The 20850-nt window shown below is 40.2% G+C and overlaps 1 protein-coding gene across 1 annotated transcript; it reads right to left on the reverse strand.

Annotated features, from left to right (window-relative positions):
- Window positions 1-5127: 5127 nt before the first annotated feature.
- LOC107775732 (phospho-2-dehydro-3-deoxyheptonate aldolase 1, chloroplastic) lies at window positions 5128-9056 on the reverse strand. Its single transcript, NM_001325203.1, is given in 5 exon segments — window positions 5128-5583; window positions 6393-6638; window positions 6741-7017; window positions 7639-7916; window positions 8409-9056. Coding segments are annotated over 5 exon segments (1629 nt in total). The 5' UTR covers window positions 8979-9056; the 3' UTR covers window positions 5128-5325.
- Between the last annotated feature and the right edge of the window lie 11794 nt (window positions 9057-20850).

Below are 20850 nucleotides of genomic sequence, written 5' to 3' on the forward strand. Positions count from 1 at the left end.
GAGCTGTATCAAGCCTCCCTGAAGAAGATAGAGAAAAATGCTGAAGCAAATTTTATTTCTGAAGATAATTTAGACTTCATGCATTTGGATGTAGCTGATTATTTTGCACTCCCCGAAGGAGAAACAAGTCATGTGATCGATAGTGAATCTGTAGAAATGTAAATATTTTAATTTTTGTTGTTTGTAGTAGATAGTATGGTTATGTAATTGTTGTACATAAAATAAAAGTTATGCTTTGAAAATGATGTTTACTATCATATTTATTTTGTTTATGTCATTTTGAAGAATATGGATAATCCTCAAATTATGTTTGGATCAAAGACCAATCATGAAGATATTTGTGTAATTGATAGTGTAACAACTCATGCCATATTCAAAGATCTGAAATACTTTTCTTATTTGCATGAGGAAAAAGCAAACGTTTCAACAATTTCTGATAATACAAGTTTGATTGAAGGCTCTGGAAGAGCTACTGTATTTCTGTCTAAGGGAACATAACTCATTATCGACAATGCATTGTTCTCCTCCAAGTCCCGAAGAAACTTGTTGAGTTTTATAGATATCTGCCAAAATGGGTATCATGTTGAGACAATAGATGAAATGAACGTGGAATATCTTTGTATTACAAAGAATATTTCTGGACAGAAATGCATTGTAGAAAAGTTACCAACTTTATCTTCTAGATTATACTATTCAAAGATTAGTACAGTTGAAGCACACTCTATCGTAAACCAGAAGTTTACTGATTCAAATACTTTTGTGCTTTGGCATGGCCATTTGGGCCATCCTAGATCAATAATGATGAGACGAATTACTGAAAATTCAAGTGGACATCCATTAAAGAACCTGAAGATTCTTACAAATGATGAATTTTCTTGTGATGCTTGTTATCAAGGGAAAATGATCACTAGACCATCACCAATGAAGGTTGGCATTGAGTCCCCTACCTTTTTAGAATATATACATGGGGATATATGTGGACCTATTCACCCACCAAGTGGGCTGTTTAGATATTTTATGGTCCTAATAGATGCATCTTCAAGATGGTCTCATGTGTGTCTACTATCATCTCGCAGCCTGGCATTTGCAAAGTTATTAGCCCAAATGATTCGATTAAGGGCACAATTCCCAAATTATCCTATAAAGGCTATTCGCCTTGATAATGCTGGAGAATTCTCATCTCAAGCTTTTGATAATTATTGTCTATCCGTTGGAATAAAAGTTGAACATCGTGTAACTTATGTTCATACTCAAAATGGCCTTGCAGAGTCATTTATTAAACGTCTGCAATTGATAGCAAGACCACTACTTATGAAAACAAATTTGCCCACTACTGTTTGGGGCCATGCTATCTTGCACGCATCATCACTTATCCGTTTCAGACCAATACATTATAATAAATATTCTCCGTCACAATTAGTTTTTGGTCATGAACCAAATATTGCCCATTTACGAATTTTTGGATGTGCTGTATATATGCCAGTAGCATCACCACATCGCAGTAAGATGAACCCCCAAATAAGGTTAGGAATATATATTGGGTTTGAATCACCCTCTACTATTCGCTATCTTGAACCATTGACGGGAGATTTATTTACTGCTCGATTTGCAGATTGTCGATTTGATGAAACAAATTTCCCACAATTAGGGGGAGAGAAAAAGGAAATCAAAAGAGACATTGTGTGGAAAGTTTCATCATTATCTCACTTTGATCCACGTACCCCTATATGTAATAAGGAGGTTCAGAAGATCATCCATTTACAGAATATAGCAAATCAAAAGGGGGAGAGAAGAAGGAAATCAATAGAGAAATTGTGTGGAAAGTTTTATCATTATCTTACTTTGATCCACGCACCCCTATATGTAATCAGGAGGTCCAGAAGATCATCCATTTACATAATATAGTAAATCAAATGCCAGACGCATTTACTGATTTGAAAAGGATAACTAAGTCGCATATCCTTGTAGAGAATGTGCCTATCTGAATTGATGTCCCAGCAGGACCATCTACTAGCATGAGAGCTAGTGAACCTAAAGCACGCCTGAAGCGTGGTAGACCTTTGGGTTCTAAGGATCGAAATCCTAAAAAAAAAATCGACAAATGATCAAAATGATATTATGAAGGGATCTCCTGAAGAGACCCAAGATCTGATTAGTTCTGAGATTCCTGAAGAAATCAATGAACCCGAGACTCAAGTGTGTGAGGAACTTTTAATAAGTTCTACTGGCGATGGGATTAATTTAAATCGATCTGAAATAGTGGTGGATAATATTTTTGCATATAATGTTGCACTTAACATTATGCAAGATAGTGAGAATCTTGAACCCCGATCTGTCGAAGAATGTCGATAAAGATCTGATTGGCCAAAATAGCAAGAGTCAATTAAATCGGAATTGAAGTCACTTGCTAAAAGAAAGGTCTTTGGACCAGTAGTCCAAACACCTGCTAGTATAAAGCTAGTTGGTCATAAATGAGTTTTTGTGCGAAAAATGAATGATAAAAATGAAGTTGAAAGATACAAGGCTTGCCTTGTTGCACAAGGATTCTCACAACGACCTGGAGTCGATTATGAAGAAACATATTCACTAGTTATGGATGCCATAACATTTCGATATCTCATCAGTTTAGCCTTACGTGAAAGGCTTGAAATACATCTAATGGATGTGGTTACAGCTTATCTGTACGGGTCACTTGATAATGAAATTTACATGAAAATCCCCGAAGGATTTAAAATGCCTGAAGCATATTCAAAATCTCAAAAAATGTACTCAATCAGATTACAAAGATCTTTGTACGGTTTAAAGCAATCTGGGCGCATGTAGTATAATCGCCTCAGTGAATATTTGCTGAAAGAGGGTTACATAAATGATGTTATTTGCCCATGTATTTTTATAAATAAAATGGCTTCAGAATTTATTATACTTGCTGTTTATGTTGATGACATAAATCTTGTTGGAACTTCAGAAGAGCTCCAAAAGTCAATTGAATATCTTAAGAAAGAATTTGAGATGAAAGATCTTGGAAAGACAAAACTGTCTTGGTCTGCAAATTGAACATTTAGCAGACGGGATCTTTATCCATCAATCTGCCTATACAGAAAGGGTCTTAAAACGCTTTTATATGGACAAAACACACAAATTGAGTATACCAATGGTTGTTCGATCACTTGAAGTAAATAAAGATTTGTTCCGACCTTCAGAAGAGGATGATGAACTCCTTGGTCCCGAAGTACCCTATCTCAGTGCAATTGGTGCACTAATGTATATTGCTAATGCTACAAGGCCTGACATAGCATTTTCTGTTAATTTACTAGCAAGATATAGTTCTTCTCCTATACGGAGACATTGGAACGGGATTAAGCATATATTGTGATATTTAAAGGGAACTCTTGATATGGGTTTGTTTTATGCTAACAAAGACAATGCAGATCTTGTTGGTTATGCAGATGCAGGTTATTTATCTGATCCCCATAAAGTTAGATCTCAAACCGAGTATGTTTTTACATGTGGAAGTATTATCATATCATGGCGCTCCACAAAGCAATCTATTGTTGCTACTTCTTCAAGTCATGCTGAAATAATAGATATTCATGAAGCAAGTAGGGAATGCGTATGGTTGGGATCAATAATTCATTTTATTCGAGAAAAATGTGGTTTGAAATGTGAGAAAAGACCCACAATTTTATACGAAGACAATGCTGCATGCATAGCCCAATTGAAGGGAGGATTTATAAAAGGAGATAGAAAGAAACACATTTCACCAAAATTATTCTACACATACGATCTTCAAAAAAATGGTGACATTGATGTGCAATAAATCCGTTCAAGTGACAATCCGGCAGATTTATTCACTAAATCTTTACCAACTTTAACTTTTGAGAAGATGGTATACAAGATTGGAATGCAGAGACTTGAATATTTGAACCAGGTTTTCATCAGGGGAAGTAAAATACGCGATGTACTCTTTTTTCCTTACTAAGGTTTTTCCCATAGGGTTTTCCTTATAAGGTTTTTAATGAGGCAGCTAACAATGCATATTACTAAATATGTGTACTCTTTTTCTTTCACTAGGATTTTTTCCCACATGGTTTTTTCCTAGTAAGGTTTTAATGAGGCACATTATCTTTTAATGAATATCCAAGGGGGAGTGTTATAAATATATTATATTATGGATGTTCATTTAGTACTCCGTTGTAAATAAACTTCCTGAAGAAGCTTATCCATATGAGACTCCGCCGTAAATATGTTTATCTATTTAGTACTCCATTGGAAATAAGCCTCCCGGAGAAGCTTATCCTTTCGGTACTCCGTTATGGATAAATATTACCCATGGTAGAAGATTATCTATATCTGGCACAACAGCTTAGAGTAGCAGCTTACAAGCAGATTACACAACAGCTTGCAGCAGCAGCTTACAGTAACAGCTTACACAAAAGCTTGCAGTAGCAGCTTACACAGCAGTTTCCTTCTATAAATAGAGGAGAATTCAGTTCATTATATACAAAAGTTTAAAGTTTGAATAATATATTAGTTTATCTTTATACTTACTTGTCTTTACTTTACTGTCTTTATTTTATAATATGTATGAATTAATAACATATTAATAAAATATTCACATGGCTAATCGAAAAAGTACACCGGCTTACGTATAGCCCATCTGTGTCTTAACAGTTCAGAGAAAACCGTTTACTAAAAGACAGAAGAAGAACTAGGTGAGAAGCATGTGGATAGCATCTACAATTTCACCTAGAAAATAGATAAATACATATTACTTTATTTTAATAAAACATGTTTGATTAAGTGGTAGGTGGCCGAATCCCTTGAGATTATACTCATAACGCATGTCTTGCTTTGATCCAGATCTACCAATCCCAACAACCAAACCCACCCGGCACCCCAAACTAACACAAAACTGAAAATAGTAACTTAGAAAAAGTACGAAAGAATCGGAAACTACCGGGTAAGTGTGCGTAAACTCTACCCACCCCGACCCGGATCTTATTGTGAGGAAAGTACAAGAAAAATATATTGAGCGACGCGCTCTAGATACACCTCCGGCACTTCAAGTGTATCGGTATACACACACTTCTCATCTAAATGTCAAATAAATATGTTGAACAGATATCATAAGACAAAGTAACTTCCTTGCTTTATTCCTTAGTCACCAAACTCTCATACAACATAGCACTCTTCTAGTATGCACATAGGCAAACATAACATATCCTCCAATATGGTTTTTAAAAAAAAATGTGAACACTGATACAATCATTCATAATTTAAGCGGAGTAAATCAAGAAAAGCAGCATTTTGGACCTTTCCAAATATCTATTGACCTAATACGTTTTGTGATCCAAGCCTCCTCTTTCTTAGGCGTTCTGCAATAATGAAGGCGAGCTCAAGGGATTGAGATGCATTGAGCCTAGGATCACAGTGGGTGTGGTAACGTGAGCTCAGATCATCAAAGGTCACAGTTCGTGATCCACCAATGCACTCTGTGACGTTTTGGCCTGTCATCTCCAGGTGTACTCCTCCTGGGTGGCTTCCTTCTTGCTCATGAACATCAAAGAATGCTCTTACTTCAGCCTGTTACAACAAGAGAGCCATGTTCTTCGTGTTAATGATGTAACATACTTGCAAAGAGCAACGTGGGACCTCAAACATTCAATCAATCTTTTTTGTTTTTTTTTTGGGGGGGTAATTAAAAGAATAAAGCCACCAGACATCTTGGTCCTGATAATCAAACTCATTGAAAGAGACATGCAACAACCAAACCTACTAAAGTAGTTGCACACGTTATATAAATAAAAATATATTCTATTTGACTGATTCACTGAAGAAAAAGCTTTACAAGCTCCACGTTACTCGTCTCTCCTACCAATCAGCACGCTCACTTTCTTGGTCTTGGTCTTGCCAAGAAATACCTACTATACTTCCAGTGAACTACCCATGTTCTCTCATCATCTATGGTGGAGCATTTAGTAGTCCCCAACGAAAAGACTCTATTAAATGACTAATTGTTTTTTGGTGGTAACTTTCATTTTCTTGGTCCTACTCTTGCCAAGAAATAACTACTATTCTTTCTGTGAACTACCGATTGTCTCACCATCTATGGTTGGAAGACTCATATCATTCAGCTTATAAAAAAGGATGAGGGTAGTTCAAAGAGTGGACCCATTGAGCAACTCCCCAGATATAAAGAATCTAACTTATTATAACAATAACTTTGATTTTCTGTGCGACTTTCAATGAATTATGAGGAGGCACCGCGTTATAGGATGCAATTACTGATCATGTAGATATGCAATTACTCTTAAGAGATATTTTAAGAATTTAGTGAATTCAACGTTGGTTTTGAGGAATTAAGGATTTCTGAACCTGTCACGAGAACTTACCCTGATGGAATCGAAAGGTCGAGTTTTTAGACCACAAGGAGCTTTGATGGTGTTTCCATGCATAGGATCAGATACCCAAGTGACGATTTGCCCTGCTCTTCGGACTGCCCTGATAAGATGAGGAAGCTTAACCCTCATGTTCTCTGCTCCCATTCTGGTAATTATTGTAATCCTCCCAGCTTTGTTATCAGGGTTCAAAATCTCAATGAGCTTGACCAATGCACTTGGATCCATCTTGTCACTCACCTGTGGCACAAAGTTGCGTCAGCACCCTAATGCCTAATTTTACATTCAGATAAAGAACAATCAAAATAAGTTGATATTACAGCACTTGTGAGTTGTGATCACCTTAATACCAAGGGGGTTGGCAACTCCTCTCAAGAACTCAACATGGGCACCATCCAACTGCCTAGTTCTTTCTCCAACCCAAATAAAATGGGCGGAACAATCATAGTAAAGGCCAGAAGTTGAATCCAGTCGTGTTAGTGACTGCTCATAGGGCAAAAGTAAGCACTCATGAGAAGTCCAGAACTCTGTGGTTTTCATAATAGGATGATCCACTGTAAGTCCAGCAGCAGCCATGAAACCAAGGGCCTCATCCACTCTATTAGCTAGTTCACGATACCTACAATGACAGAAATTGCATTATTAGCCCACAAAAGTAACCAGTGACCAAAGTATCAGCAGTAGCAAATGGAGTTCATATATTAGCTAGTCCTGAACAGCAAGCAAAACAAAAGGCCTTTTTATAGTCAATGAAAAACTTATACGGTAATAAGCTCTTTAAAATCTACAATTTATTTGTCTCATAATAAGAATGCAGCATAAGGCTTGTTCCCTTTTGGATCTCTTCTTTGCACTTATGGTAGTATTTTGTAAGTGATAGACTGATAGGTGAAGTTACAAAAGGAAAAGTTCGGTGATGCTCTCACAAATGTACTTGATAGTGATAGCATGGTAACGGTTTCCAGCTAATATTCCCAGTAAGACAAAATGATACTCAAGCCCCTTCATTTTTGGCACAAATACTAAAAAAGAAAAGACTTTTAGAACGCCTTATCTTGAACATACCATGAACTATAAAATCATATCATGAGATTTAAAGTTAAATTGTTTCCACATGTTAAAAGGTGCCTTTTGTTTTTGGAATTGGACTAATAATGAAATAATGTCACATAAAATGGATAGGAAGGAAGGGCAAATACAATTAGAGTGCATAATAAAAGTGATACAAGAAGGAACATACCTATCACCCTGCTCACTGTGCTCTGTGAAATCCAAGTTCCATTGGTTGATCCTCTGCATGGCAGCATATCCTCCTGTAGCAAAAGCCCTCAATAGATTCAAAGTAGCTGCAGATTGACAATACGCCCTGATCAACCTCTGAGGGTCAGGAGTTCTTGACTTGGCATCAAATGCATCTCCGTTCACGTTGTCTCCCCTGTAACTCGGCAGCTTCACTCCATTCTTCTCCTCAAAATTATCTGATCTTGGCTTTGCAAATTGCCCAGCCATCCTTCCAACCTATACAAAATTGGATCTTCCTTAATACAGGCATAAATTTGAACATGGATTACCTCAAAAGAAATGGAAATATAAAATATCCTAATGCTATAAACAAGTATGCTAATAACAGTCAATTCCAAGAATCAAGTAAGATTCCATTTCCAGCAAAATTTAACTTAGATACATCAACAGCTTAAAAACTTCTCCCATTATTAAATGGTATTTACAATATTTATTCATGTTACCAGTCCACACCAAATTTTAAGCAATCTAATAGCCTAAAAAGCATATAAAAGTTGAAACTTTTCAGGAATAGGGACAATATGAAGCAAAATAACAAAATTCAACAAACAAACAAACATAAAAGAATCTTATGGAATGATACCATTAAATGAAAGATTTAAATAAGGTATCGCATCCATGTAAGTTATATGGGAAACATAAACTTGAAACAAAAGACACACACACACACAAAAGCTAAAAAAGGTAAAGAGAAGAAAAAGAAAGAACCTTGATAACAGGCATCTGACCACCAAACATGAGAACAGCACCCATTTGAAGAAGGATTCTAAAAGTATCCCTAATATTATTGGCATTAAATTCCTTAAAACTCTCAGCACAATCACCTCCTTGTAACAAGAAAGCCCGGCCCATAGCAGCCTCACCGAGACGCTCCTCAAGACTTCTCGCCTCACCAGCAAACACGATAGGAGGGAACTCTTCAATCGTCTTAAGAACAGATTGAAGCTCCTCTTGATTTGGGTATTCGGGTAACTGAAGAGCCTTTTTGGATTTCCAGCTCTCCACTGTCCATTCTGTTTTTGTCACCGTCGTAGCCGCCGCCGTAACAGTGGCCGCCGGCGGTGAAGGCTTGGAGGAGGGCTTGTCGGAGACAATGGGGTTCTTGGAAGAGTCAGAGGAATGAATGGCTGAGATTGGTTGAACAAATCTAACGGGTTTGGTTGAGTTGGTGGTGAAAGATACATTCTTTAGAGGAGAAGGTAAAAGGGATTGATTTTGAACCAGTTGAGATTTGTTGGGAAGAAGGGAGTTGGTAGTGCTACTGCTTGAAAGAGCCATTGAATTTAATACTTTTATGAGAAATGTGAGTGTTTTTTGGTATGTGATTTTCTTGTTTTTTGGGTACCTGAAATTGAGGAAGATGGAGGGTACCTGAAGAAGAAGGAGAGATGGAATGGGGTTTTATAAGGAGGTTTTTTGGTAGTGGGAAGGTGGTTGGAGAGAGGAAGGAGAGAATGGAAACAAATGGATTATTGTTAGGTAAAGGGTATTTTAGGTATAACATATTACTCCACTAAACACCTACTTAATTTGCACATCAGTAGTATTTTTTTGGGTAGAAAACGTAGATAAACTTAGCAAAGTGACATAATAATATGTTGTTGTCAAAAGAAAAATGGAGTTTGTCTGTGTGACAATTTAAGGAAATGAAAACAGATGATGAATTTTTACTTTTTTAGGAGAAAAGAGGAGAACAATAGACAAAGTGTGTGTTCTCCATTTTCCTTTTTCTAATTATGTGAATTCTGTGTTTAAAAATAATGAAAATTGAAAGATTTAACCGGCTCATACTTCTAAGTTCTTACCTCCTCATATAATTTTTAAAAAGAAGAGAGTTTTGTTGCAATCAATCATTGATCAGCATGTGTGTCTTCTCCGTTTTCCCTTTTCTTGCTTTGTGTTTTATAGAACCAAACATGCAATATTTATCTAAATGCACGAACTCGAAACTCGAATCACCAGTCACCACTAGAAGAAAAACATAAATATACTTGCAATTTATAATTTTAATATTATGTTTTTGAATATTATTATATCTATATCGAATCACCAAACATAATATATTTTTAAAGAGTTTAACATATGGCACATTTTGAAAATCCAAGTGACATAGATTTTAATCGACACTGGAAAAAAAAACAGGAAAAGAAAATAAAGAAGCGAACCTACTCTCCCATATCCACCAACCCAACCCGATCCATTGTATTTAGGTGACTTATTACTGTGTATCCTTGAATTAAAGGGAAAAGTAAAAATATACAGCTCTTACCATTTGCTTAGTAGAGAGAAGAAGCAAGCAGCCAATCAATACTAGCTTATGAATTAAATTCGAAAAAAAAAGGGTAATGCATAAAAGCCACTTGTGAGTTAGGTCAACAAGCACTAACACACACACTATAATCATGTATATTTATATATATGCAAACCGTGATTAGAGTTTTTAATCTAATGATGATTGCAACTCTATTTTATACACCTTTCATGTGCAGAATTTAATTCATGAAAGAATCCTCCCCTCTTTCACAATTTTCTCATCTTTAAACTTTTCTCTTCTAATCATTCACGGGCTCACTCTAACTCAAATATTAAAATATAGAAGGAAAAAAACTCAATTCGATCATTTTTTCCATGTTCTTTTTTCTTATTTTTTTTTTTTTTGGTTTTCACCATAATTGATAGTCACTCCCCTCTACTTTGCATAACACCTAAGTATTTATTATTATTTGGGAGAATCAAATAATTTTTTCTTTGACTACAATTTTTTTTTATATATTTTAAAATTATTCTTTTAATTATAAGAAGTTGTTATTTATAGTACTTTTTATTTAGATTCTAATTATGTAAATTTTATGTTTAAGAATAATGGAAATTAAAAGATTTAACCGACGTTATGCTTCTAAGTTTTCACCTCCTCATATATTTTTTTAAAGGAAGAGAGTTTTGTTGCAATCATTGATCAGCTTACTAACCTATAAAGCTCTTGAACAACGTAAGTATCTCGAGTCTTCACTTCACCAACCACGTTTTCGTAATTTGTTTCCGTTTTCCTTTTTATTAATTCCCTTTTTATTTTAATTTGGCAACTCTGTCAACCATTGTTGGTCCTCTTTTTAATAGGATAGGCTATCTTCCATATTAAAATAATTGGTCAAATTTCAAAACTGATTTCCAAACTTTGCAAGAGAGTTACATTAGGGAGATGCTTTCCACACTCTGAGGAGTAAGTAGTAATACTATTAGACATTAAGGGGAAAAGAGTAAAGGAAACAAAGAGAGTTATCCTAGTGAAAATCGTATCGGTTGTTAAGGTTTTACGAGCTTTCTGTATAACAAGTTAATACTAGCAAAGCAAGTTGTCATTTGTCAAGTAGGAGTAACGTTACATACACATTAATCTCCTTAGACTCTACTGGTAAGATTACAATGGGTCTATATATATACGGGTAAAATCGGTCTCATGGTACCCCCAATCTCCGACAAAATAATCCAAACTCGAGACATGATGATAGGGGACCAAAATCGGGGCAAGAGTCTCATCGAGTTATGGTTCGGAATCGGTCCTAACTTTGAACGACTTCAAAGAACATGGTCGGGCAATCAAGCACCGACGGAGGGCCGTTATATCCTCGACCGGTCGGATATACCTCTCGTGCTAAGGCCCGAACATAGCGCTTACTACCGGAGCCATCAAGACCATGACCTCCAGATTCAGTTTGAGCTCCAAGACCTCAGAAAAGTATTACCAAACAGTTGCACACGACTAAAGAAGGGCCGTGATATCCCGTTCGACCGGATATCACAGCGCGGATCTCGGCCCGTATCGTCAACAGATCAATGATTAACGAAAAAAAAAAATTTTACCTTTTTTTAGAATTGTACTAGGAATGAAACTCTCCTACTATAAAAAGGAGATGATTTTTATTTAATGGGGAGACTGTAACACGTAATTTAAAGCAATATATTATTATTTTCTCTGTTATTAGCTCTTTCTCTTGTTCATCAGTGCTCGCCATTGCGAGCCCGGATCGAGGGCGAATATTTCACTAAGGCTGAAACTATCCTCCTTGTGTGGTTTGAATTCATCTTATCTTTGTTTGTTCAATTTGACTTAGTTTATCGCTTTGTATCAAATTAATTCGTGTATCCTTAAAACCACTTACAAATTTAATTGTTATCCGATTTTGAGGGTAAAGAGTTTGGCACCCACCATGGGGCTAAGGATAATAGTGGCAATTTGATACAAATTTGTATAACATACCCTACTTCACGCTTGTTCTTTGAAGTGTCTTTGATTTCAGGTCTGCATTTAAAATGTTGAACTCCCAATCTGCCCCTCTAAACACGGATGTTGAGTCAGGCCACAATGGCGAGAACAACAATATTGCTCCTAGTAGCGAGGTGCCCCCCGCCGATCCCAACGGAATTCTGGTCGCTGACCCGATCGACGCCAGCTCACATGTGGCCATCAACACGAATTCCCCTACCGATCCTGAGAACAGCATCCGCAGGGGGGTTCCGATCGATAGCTCAAAATGCTCGTGACGGTGAAAGAGATGGGATCAACTTACGGGTGATCTTCGAAATATTGCAGGTTCAGCAGGCAGCGATAGCCCAACTGCAGAACCGAAGCCGCGCTCCCAGTGGAGTTGAGCCCGAATCATAAACACTCGCAGAAATGAACCAGCCACAGATAGGCCAAATGAAGCTGAACCCGGAACCAACCCCGAGATAATAAAGATGATCGAGGAATTGAAAAAGCAGGTAGAAATGGGAGAAAAGAAAATCGAAGCCAACGACAAGAAGGTTGAGACTGACAACTCCAGGGTCGACCAAATCCTTGGAGCGCCAGCGATATTGAAAGGCCTAGACTCCAAAAAGTTTGTTCAGAAACCCTTCCCTCTGAGCGCGGCCCTGGAACCGATCCATAAAAAGTTCTGCATGCCTGAAATTTCTAAGTCCAACGGAACAACTGACCCAAATGAGTATGTGACCTCCTACACGTGCGCCATCAAAGGGAACTACTTGGAGGATGATGAGATCGAGTTTGTCCTACTGAAAAAGTTCGGGGAAACTCTGTCAAAGGGAGCTATGATATGGTATCACAACTTACCCCCAAATTTTATTGACTTGTTTGCTATGCTTGCAGATTCCTTCATAAAAGCACATGTCGGGGCTATCAAGGTTGAGACCAGGAAGTCGGACCTTTTCAACGTTAAATACAGGGATAATGAGATGCTCAGAGAATTCATGTTCCGGTTTCAAATGGAACGGATGGACCTGCCTCCGGTCGCGGACGATTGGGCCGTTTAGGCCTTCACCCAAGGACTCAATACTCGAAGCTTGTTGGCTTCGCAGCAGTTGAAGCAAAATCTGGTAGAATATCCGGTCGTAACTTGGGCCGATGTGCATAACCAATATCAGTCAAAAATTAGAGTCGGAGATGATCAGCTTGGGGCCCCTTATGGGTCTGTTTATCCTGTCCGAGCTAGTGACAGACCCAAAAGAGACATTGATCGTGAACCAAGGTCAAATGGGGATCGATATTAGCCGTATAACGGGGATCGAAAGGGTAACGGATATGGACAAAACCGTGTGAGAAATGAAAGGAGAAGCGATTGGAGTCAAAATAACTGGGGACTCATGAGAAAAAACAATTTTGAGAGGCCCATCGGACCTAAGGAAGTACCATGGTTATCAGAGTATAACTTCAACGTCGATGCTGCTGCTACCGTATCTGCCATCGGACGCATCAGAGACACCAAGTGGCCTCGACCTCTACAGTCCGATCCAGTCCAAAGGGATCCTAACCTAATGTGCAAATATCATGGCACACACGGCCACAGAACAGAGGATTGCTGACAATTAAGAGAGGAAGTAGCCCGGTTGTTCAACAACGGACATCTCCGAGAGTTCCTGAGCGATTGAGCCAAGAATCATTACAGGAATAGAGATTCTAATAAACATATCGAGCAGGAGGAACCTCATCACATCATTAACATGATCATCAGTGGGTTCAACATTCCCCAGAGGCTGATGCTGAAACGCACCAAAGTATCCACCATAAGGGAAAAATGGGCTCGGGATTATGTGCCAGAGGGAACCTTGTATTTCAACGACGAGGACACTGAAGGGATCGTACAGCCTCACAATGATGCACTGGTAATATCTGTACTCGTAAATAAATCGCGAGTCAAGTATGTGTTAATTGATCCAGGTAGCTCGGCCAACATCATCAGATCGAGGGTTCTGGAATAATTCGGTCTACAAGATAAAATCATGCCTACAGTCCGAGTTCTAAACGGATTCAACATGGCATGTGAGACCACTAAATGGGAGATAACATTACCGGCAAACACCGCCGGGACCATTCAGGAAATGAAGTTCTGCGTGATCGAAGGGGGCATGTGGTACAATGCCTTGTTCGGGAGACCGTGGATTCACAACATGAGGGCAGTGCCCTCGACGCTGTACCAGGTGTTAAAGTTCCTGATGCCTGGAGGAATAAAAATAATTTGCAGAGAACAAGGAGCCATAAAAGAGATGTTCGCGGTCGACGAGGTGGTCCCGATATCCGCACTTTCTACACCAAAGGATCTGGGTTCGGTCACTAAGGAAGAAACCAAATATCAACTACTGACACCGGCCGCGTCCCAACCGGAGAAGTAGGAGATGGGTGAGGATGACGACTACGGGCTTTTCAGGTCTTTCATATCCCCCGATGATTCCGACACTACCAAATCAACAATCGAGGAACTGGAGCAAGTCGTACTGATCGAGCACTTGTCCGATCGAAAGGTGTACCTGGGCACTGGGTTGAGTTCCAAGCTCAGGAAAAAACTCATTCAATTACTTATAGCTAACATAGATTGTTTCGTTTGGTCCCACCTTGATATGACAGGGATCCCGCCGGAAATAATCGCTCACAAGCTAAGCATGGACCCGAAATTTCACCCGGACTGGTTAGCAAATATAGTAGTAGTCCCTAAAAGGGAAATAAATTAAGAATGTGTGTAGACTATAAAGACTTGAATAAAGCTTGTCTCAATGACTCTTTCCCTTTGCCTAACATCGATCGCATGATCGATGCAATAGTCGGCCATGAGATCCTCAGTTTTTTCGACGCTTATTTTGGGTACAACCAAATTCGGATGGACTAGGGTGATCATGAAAAAACTTCCTTCATCACTAAGTACGGCACTTACTGCTATAACGTGATGCCATTTTGACTAAAAATGCCGGTGCCACTTACCAACACCTAGTAAATCTAATGTTTGAAGAACAAATAGGAAAATCAATGGAGGTTTACATTGACGATATGTTGTTTAAGTCCCTACGAGCATAGGACCATTTGAAACATTTGTAGGAAACCTTCAGCATATTGAAGAAGTACAATATGAAGCTGAACCCGGAGAAATGTACATTCAGAGTTGGGTCCGGGAAATTCCTCGGGTTCATGGTATCCAACCGGGGAAACGAGATTAATCCCGATACGATCAAGGCCGTCGAAGATATCACTGTTGTGGACAATGTCAAGGTCGTTCAAAGGTTAAACAGATGCATAACCACCCTGGGGCGATTCATCTTGAGGTCCTCCGACAAGAGCCACTGGTTCTTCTCACTGTTGAAGAAAAAGAATAACTTCTCATGGACCTCGGAGTGCTAACGAGCCTTGTAAGAACTCAAGCGGTATCTATCGAGCCCACCTCTGCTTCATACTCCGAAGATAGACAAACAGTTATACCTGTACTTAGCTGTATCCGAGATAGCGGTAAATGGAGTTCTGGTCCGGGAAGAGGAATGTATGCAATTTTCAATCTATTATGTTAGCAGGACTGTAGGTGAGGCCGAAACTAGATACCCTCACCTAGAAAAACTGGCGCTCGCTCTGTTAAGCGCCTCTAGGAAGTTGAAACTATACTTTCAATGTCACCACATATGTGTTGTAACTACTTACCTATTGAGGAATGTAATGCATAAACCCGAGCTCTCGGGACTATTGTCCAAATGGGCTGTAGAGATCAGCGGGTACGATATCAAATATCACCCCTTGACCTCTATTAAATCTCAAATTTTGGCAGACTTTGTGGCCGACTTTACGCCGACCCTAAAACCCGAGGTGGAAAGAGAGTTGTTGTTAAACTCGGGGACTTCTTCGAGAATCTGGACCCTCTTTACGAACGGTGCCTCGAACGCAAATACGTCCGGACTTGGCGTCGTATTGAAGCCACTAATAGGAAATGCAGTCAGATAATCTATTATTGACTAACAACGAGGCCCAATATGAGGCCATGATTGCGCGTCTTGAACTGGCCAAAAGCTTGGGGTAGAGGTGATCGAAACTAAGTGCGACTCCCTCCTTTTGGTGAACTAAGTTAATGGGATGTTCGAGGTCGGAGAGGAACGAATGCAAAGATACCTGGATAAGCTACAAGTAACTTTACATCGGTTCAAGGAGTGGACTCTACAACATGTACCTCAGGATCAAAACAGTGAGGCCGATGCCCTTGCTAATTTGGGATCGTCGGTCGATGATGATGAGTTCAACTCGGGGGCAGTCGTTCAACTCATGAGATCGGTAGTGGAAAAAGGTCACGCCAAGATAAATTCAACAAGCCTAACTTGGGACTGGAAAACAAATATATAGAGTATCTGATGACCGGAAAGCTGATCTCGTATCCTAAAGAATCGAGGGATCTGCGTACTAAGGTGACCCGGTTCAGCTTGTCCGAAGACGGTACCCTATTCAAAAGAACATTCGATGGCCCACTCGCAATATGTCTAGGACCGGGAGATACCGAGTATGTTCTGAGGGAGGTCCATAAAGGCATCTGCGTAAATCATTCAGGCGCCGAATCATTAGTTCGAAAAATAATCAGAGCAGGCTACTACTGGATCAACATAAAAAGGATGGGAAGGAGTTCGTACGAAAATAGACGAATATCAAAGGCATGCTCCAATGATTCATCAGCCTAGGGAGCTGATGTATTTGGTCTTGTCACCCTGGTCGTTCATGAAATGGGGGATGGACATCGTCGGACCCCTTCCATGGGCACCCGGTAAGGCTCAATTTATATTTTTTATGACTGACTATTTTTCTAAGTGGGTGGAAGACCAGGCATATGAGAAAGTCAGGGAGAAGGAAGTCATCGATTTCACTTGGGACCATATAATATGCCGGTTCGAAATGCCGGCCGAGATCGTGTGCGACAATGGAAAATAGTTCATCGACAACAAAGTAAGCAAGTTTCTCGAAGAAAATAAGATGAAAAGGATCCTATCAACACCTTACCACCCTAGTGGGAACGGGCAAGCAGAGTCCACCAACAAAACCATACTCCAAAACCTCAAAAAGCGATTGACCGACGCCAAAGGAAAATGGAAAGAAGTTTTGCCCGAAATCCTATGGGCATACCGTACTACCTCAAAATCTAGTATCTGGGCCACCCTCTCGTTGGTTTACGGCTCCAAAGCTCTAATACCGGTCGAAGTAAGGGAACCGAGTCTTAGGTTTCGATATGTGACCGAGGAGTCAAACGATAAGGCCATGAATACGAGCCTGGAACTACTAGCTGAAAGACGCGAGACCGACCCTCATCCGGATGGCCGCCCAAAAGCAACGAATTGAAAGGTATTACAATCGAAGAGCCAGCCTTCGACACTTCGATAATGGGAACTTGGTATTAAGGAAGGTGACATTGAGCACCCGAAACCCAAACGAGGGGAAGTTGGGGCCGAAAGGGAAGGTCCATATCGAATTATCGAGATCACCGACAAAGGATCATACAAACTCGAAGCAATGAACGGTGAGCGACCACCGAACAACTGGAGCGTGACCCACTTAAAATGATATTACTATTGAGGTACGATGCCATTCATTTGTTTTATTTACATATTAGACTAACACTTGCAGGTAACGATCAAGGGACGATACGACTATTAGGCCCGAAAGCACGCGCTGCACTCTTTTTTCTTAGACCGATTTTATCCCAAATGGATTTTCTGGCAAGGTTTTTAACGAGGCAACAATGGATCATGCTAACTTAGAATCGAAGACCGGAGTCAAGGACCACATCAGCAGTATCTAAGGCCTCTCTATGATCGGCCTCCGATACTGGGGGGCCATCACCCTCGTATAATAGTTTTGGCAAGGAGAGAAACTTTATGCTCGAACTACCTAGGCTCGGTGGATAGGATTTATTGTAAGAGCTAAACGGTCAAATGAACCGTACCCACATAGACCACCCAAACTCTAACACGAAGCATGTACATATTTGTAACCTTGTATAGAAATGAATGAAAGTTTCTCCTTGCGGATAAATATTTTGTCCCTTAAAAATTTCTACATTCGGTCCCCTTGAAGATATCGAGCCCAAGGGCAATCTATGTCCGGATCCAAGAAGTCACCCTCACTCGGGGACTATCGTCCGAGGCAGGCTCGGGTGACTCGGGGTATCAAAGCCCAGAGACACAGAGCTTATTAGGCAGTGCCCAAACTCTAAAGGCCACGGCAATCCCCATTCGAAACTATCATTCTGGGCAAGCCCGGATAACTTGGGGTAATGATCCCATTAGGCAATACCCGAAATTAAAAGGCAACGACAATCCAAGAACGGCTCGGAGACATTCGAGATTCATAACCAAAATATAAGGCATTCAAAATTTTCTAAACCGGTTCGAAGGCTACCCTTGATAAAATTATAAAAAAAAATCCTAAATGAACATTTTGGGGAAAGTTTCCGGTTATACCAAGCCCCCCACCAGCCTTAAGCAAAATAGTATCGAAAATGAACAATGTTCGAACCTCCGAATAAGACCTAATTATTACATGCTAAGGCATCCAAAATCTTGGCAATCATAAAGAAAAAGGAAAAAGAATCAAGCTTAAAAAATTGACGAAGCAATATATTATTATTTTCTATGCTATTAGCTCTTTCTCTTGTTCATCAGTGTTGGACATAATGAGCCCGGATCGAGGGCGAACACAAAGCAAAATATTACAAGGTACCTAAGAAGCCTAATCATCATCGGAGCTCGCCTCATCACCGGGCCCGTCGGAATCTTCCCCGTCCTCGGACCCGTCCGAACCCTCGGAATCTTCCTCATCCTCGGGGTACGCCAACTTCTTAGCCTCGGCCTCGAGCCTCTTAACATTTTCAAGCTCGTTCGATAAATCGAACCCCCAGGAATGAACCTCTTTGAGAGTCTCCCTCCGGGACTGCCACTTCGCATGATCAATTATGGCCTTTAGGCGCTCCTGAGTTGCCTCAACATCAGCTTTGTACTGGGCCACCATATCATCGGCATCAGTGTTGGCTATTTCAGCCACTGACTTGGCTGCTTTAAGCTCCTTGGCGAGGGTTTCAGGATCGACAACAGCCAAGTTCAGCCGAGACTGGAGCTCCTCAATTTTCCGGGATTGTGCCTTTGCCTTTTCCTTCATCGATCGAAGTTGGGCCTCCGCTGAGGCCAATTGCTCCCGGGTTGTTTCCTTTTCAAAAGACAACCTGTCCATCTTGCCTTTCCACTCCTCGACCATGGCCTTGACTTTGTCCATCTCAGCCCGGAGTTGGTCAACCCGATCTATGTTCTGCTGGACCTGTAGATTCTGACCGTTAGACACTGTGTCTAGCTCATCATCACTAACTTCAAAAAATTCTACCTTTTCCAATAGGTCGGCATGTTCCTTCTGAGCCACATCCAACTTGGCTCGGAGGCTCTTGATTTCACCCTCGCGTTGCTCGCTGAGAAGTTTATACATGTTTCTTTTCTCAGCAAGCTCTTTGGTTTCAGCCTTGAGTTGGCTCAACTCGTCTCAGTACCGGAGAAAGGTCTCATGGTGAAGCACCGAGGCCTTCAAATATGAAGAAAGATATTAGAATTATCAAAAAATTAGTTCATTTATTAGAAGAAAATTGGAATCATCAGGGATTATCAAGAGTTACCTGGTTAAGCGCATGTTGTGCTTTGTTGAACAGACATGGTGAGTCTACCTCGTTCGTTTTGGCCTAGTCTTCCTTAGTCACCAGACGTCAGAGGTAACTGTCTATCCCTACGGGGGCTAAAAGAACCCGGGCATCCTCCGGAACGGTGATGATAATTGACCGCTTCGGACAAGAATCTGCACTCGGGGAAAGGAACTAGTTGACCAGTCTCGAGCTCGAGTTAGACCCACATGCCCCCAAGGATGGACTTTTCCTCGGTACCTCTAAGTCACCTAACCTGGTGACGTCCTCCGTGGCGGTGGAATCCACTCCATCAAAAAATAGCGGAGGGGATCATCCGCTCCGTGGGCCCCCTCGTTGGGTCGTTCTTTCACAATTTGGGCCTCGTTGTACATAGACTAGGTAAATGAGGGTCACTCGGTGACGCCTATCACACCAAGTTCCTCCTTCGGGGCACTACCCGCATCCCGGGAAGCCTCATCCCCGACCTCTTCATCGACCTCCCTAGCCTGAGGCAGATCGGCCTCAGGGGTCTCTGTTTCGACGACCCCCTGATCTACGAGGAGCGATGGCTCGCGGGCCATAAAAACAAAAGGCTCTTCCTTCTCGGGCTTTTCCCTAAGCTGATAGAGCAAGTCCGAAGTTGGTACTCAGGAGCTGGTGTTTTCCTTTGGTTTGCGGACCAACCTTCTCCTTATTTTTTTTTCTCCGAGCTGCCCTGCTCTTCTTTCTCTCTCCGGCTTGCCCCGGAGCAGGAGACTCAATAGGTAATTACAAGTAACCGCAGCTAATGTGTGAGGCTATCAATGAACCTCCTAATTGTTACACCCTATGTTTTTGTAGGTGAAAGTACGTCGTAAGTCAATTGATGTAAGCTTGAAAATGAGATCCTCTTTGAAAGTATATAAAGTGATTTAATGATGTTACGTCCCATTTTCTCAAGCCTTTAAGAGCTATCATTTGGGGAAAAATATTTCTAAGGGGACATGTTACACCCCCTACTTGAGACGTTACTGTCATTATAGGATTATCTAATGTAAGCTCAAAAAGGACGAAATCCTTCTAGAAGGATAAGAAAGGTTTACCGAAGTCTTAAGTAAGTTAAGATAAATATAAAACTTGTTAATCATAATTAAAAAAAATGAGTTTAAAGTCATGATATGACTATATATGATGTTTAAATATGAAATATAAAGTTTGGGAAAAAT

The sequence above is a fragment of the Nicotiana tabacum genome, chromosome 12 (assembly GCF_000715075.1).
Source record: "Nicotiana tabacum cultivar K326 chromosome 12, ASM71507v2, whole genome shotgun sequence".
NCBI classification, from domain to species: domain Eukaryota; kingdom Viridiplantae; phylum Streptophyta; class Magnoliopsida; order Solanales; family Solanaceae; genus Nicotiana; species Nicotiana tabacum.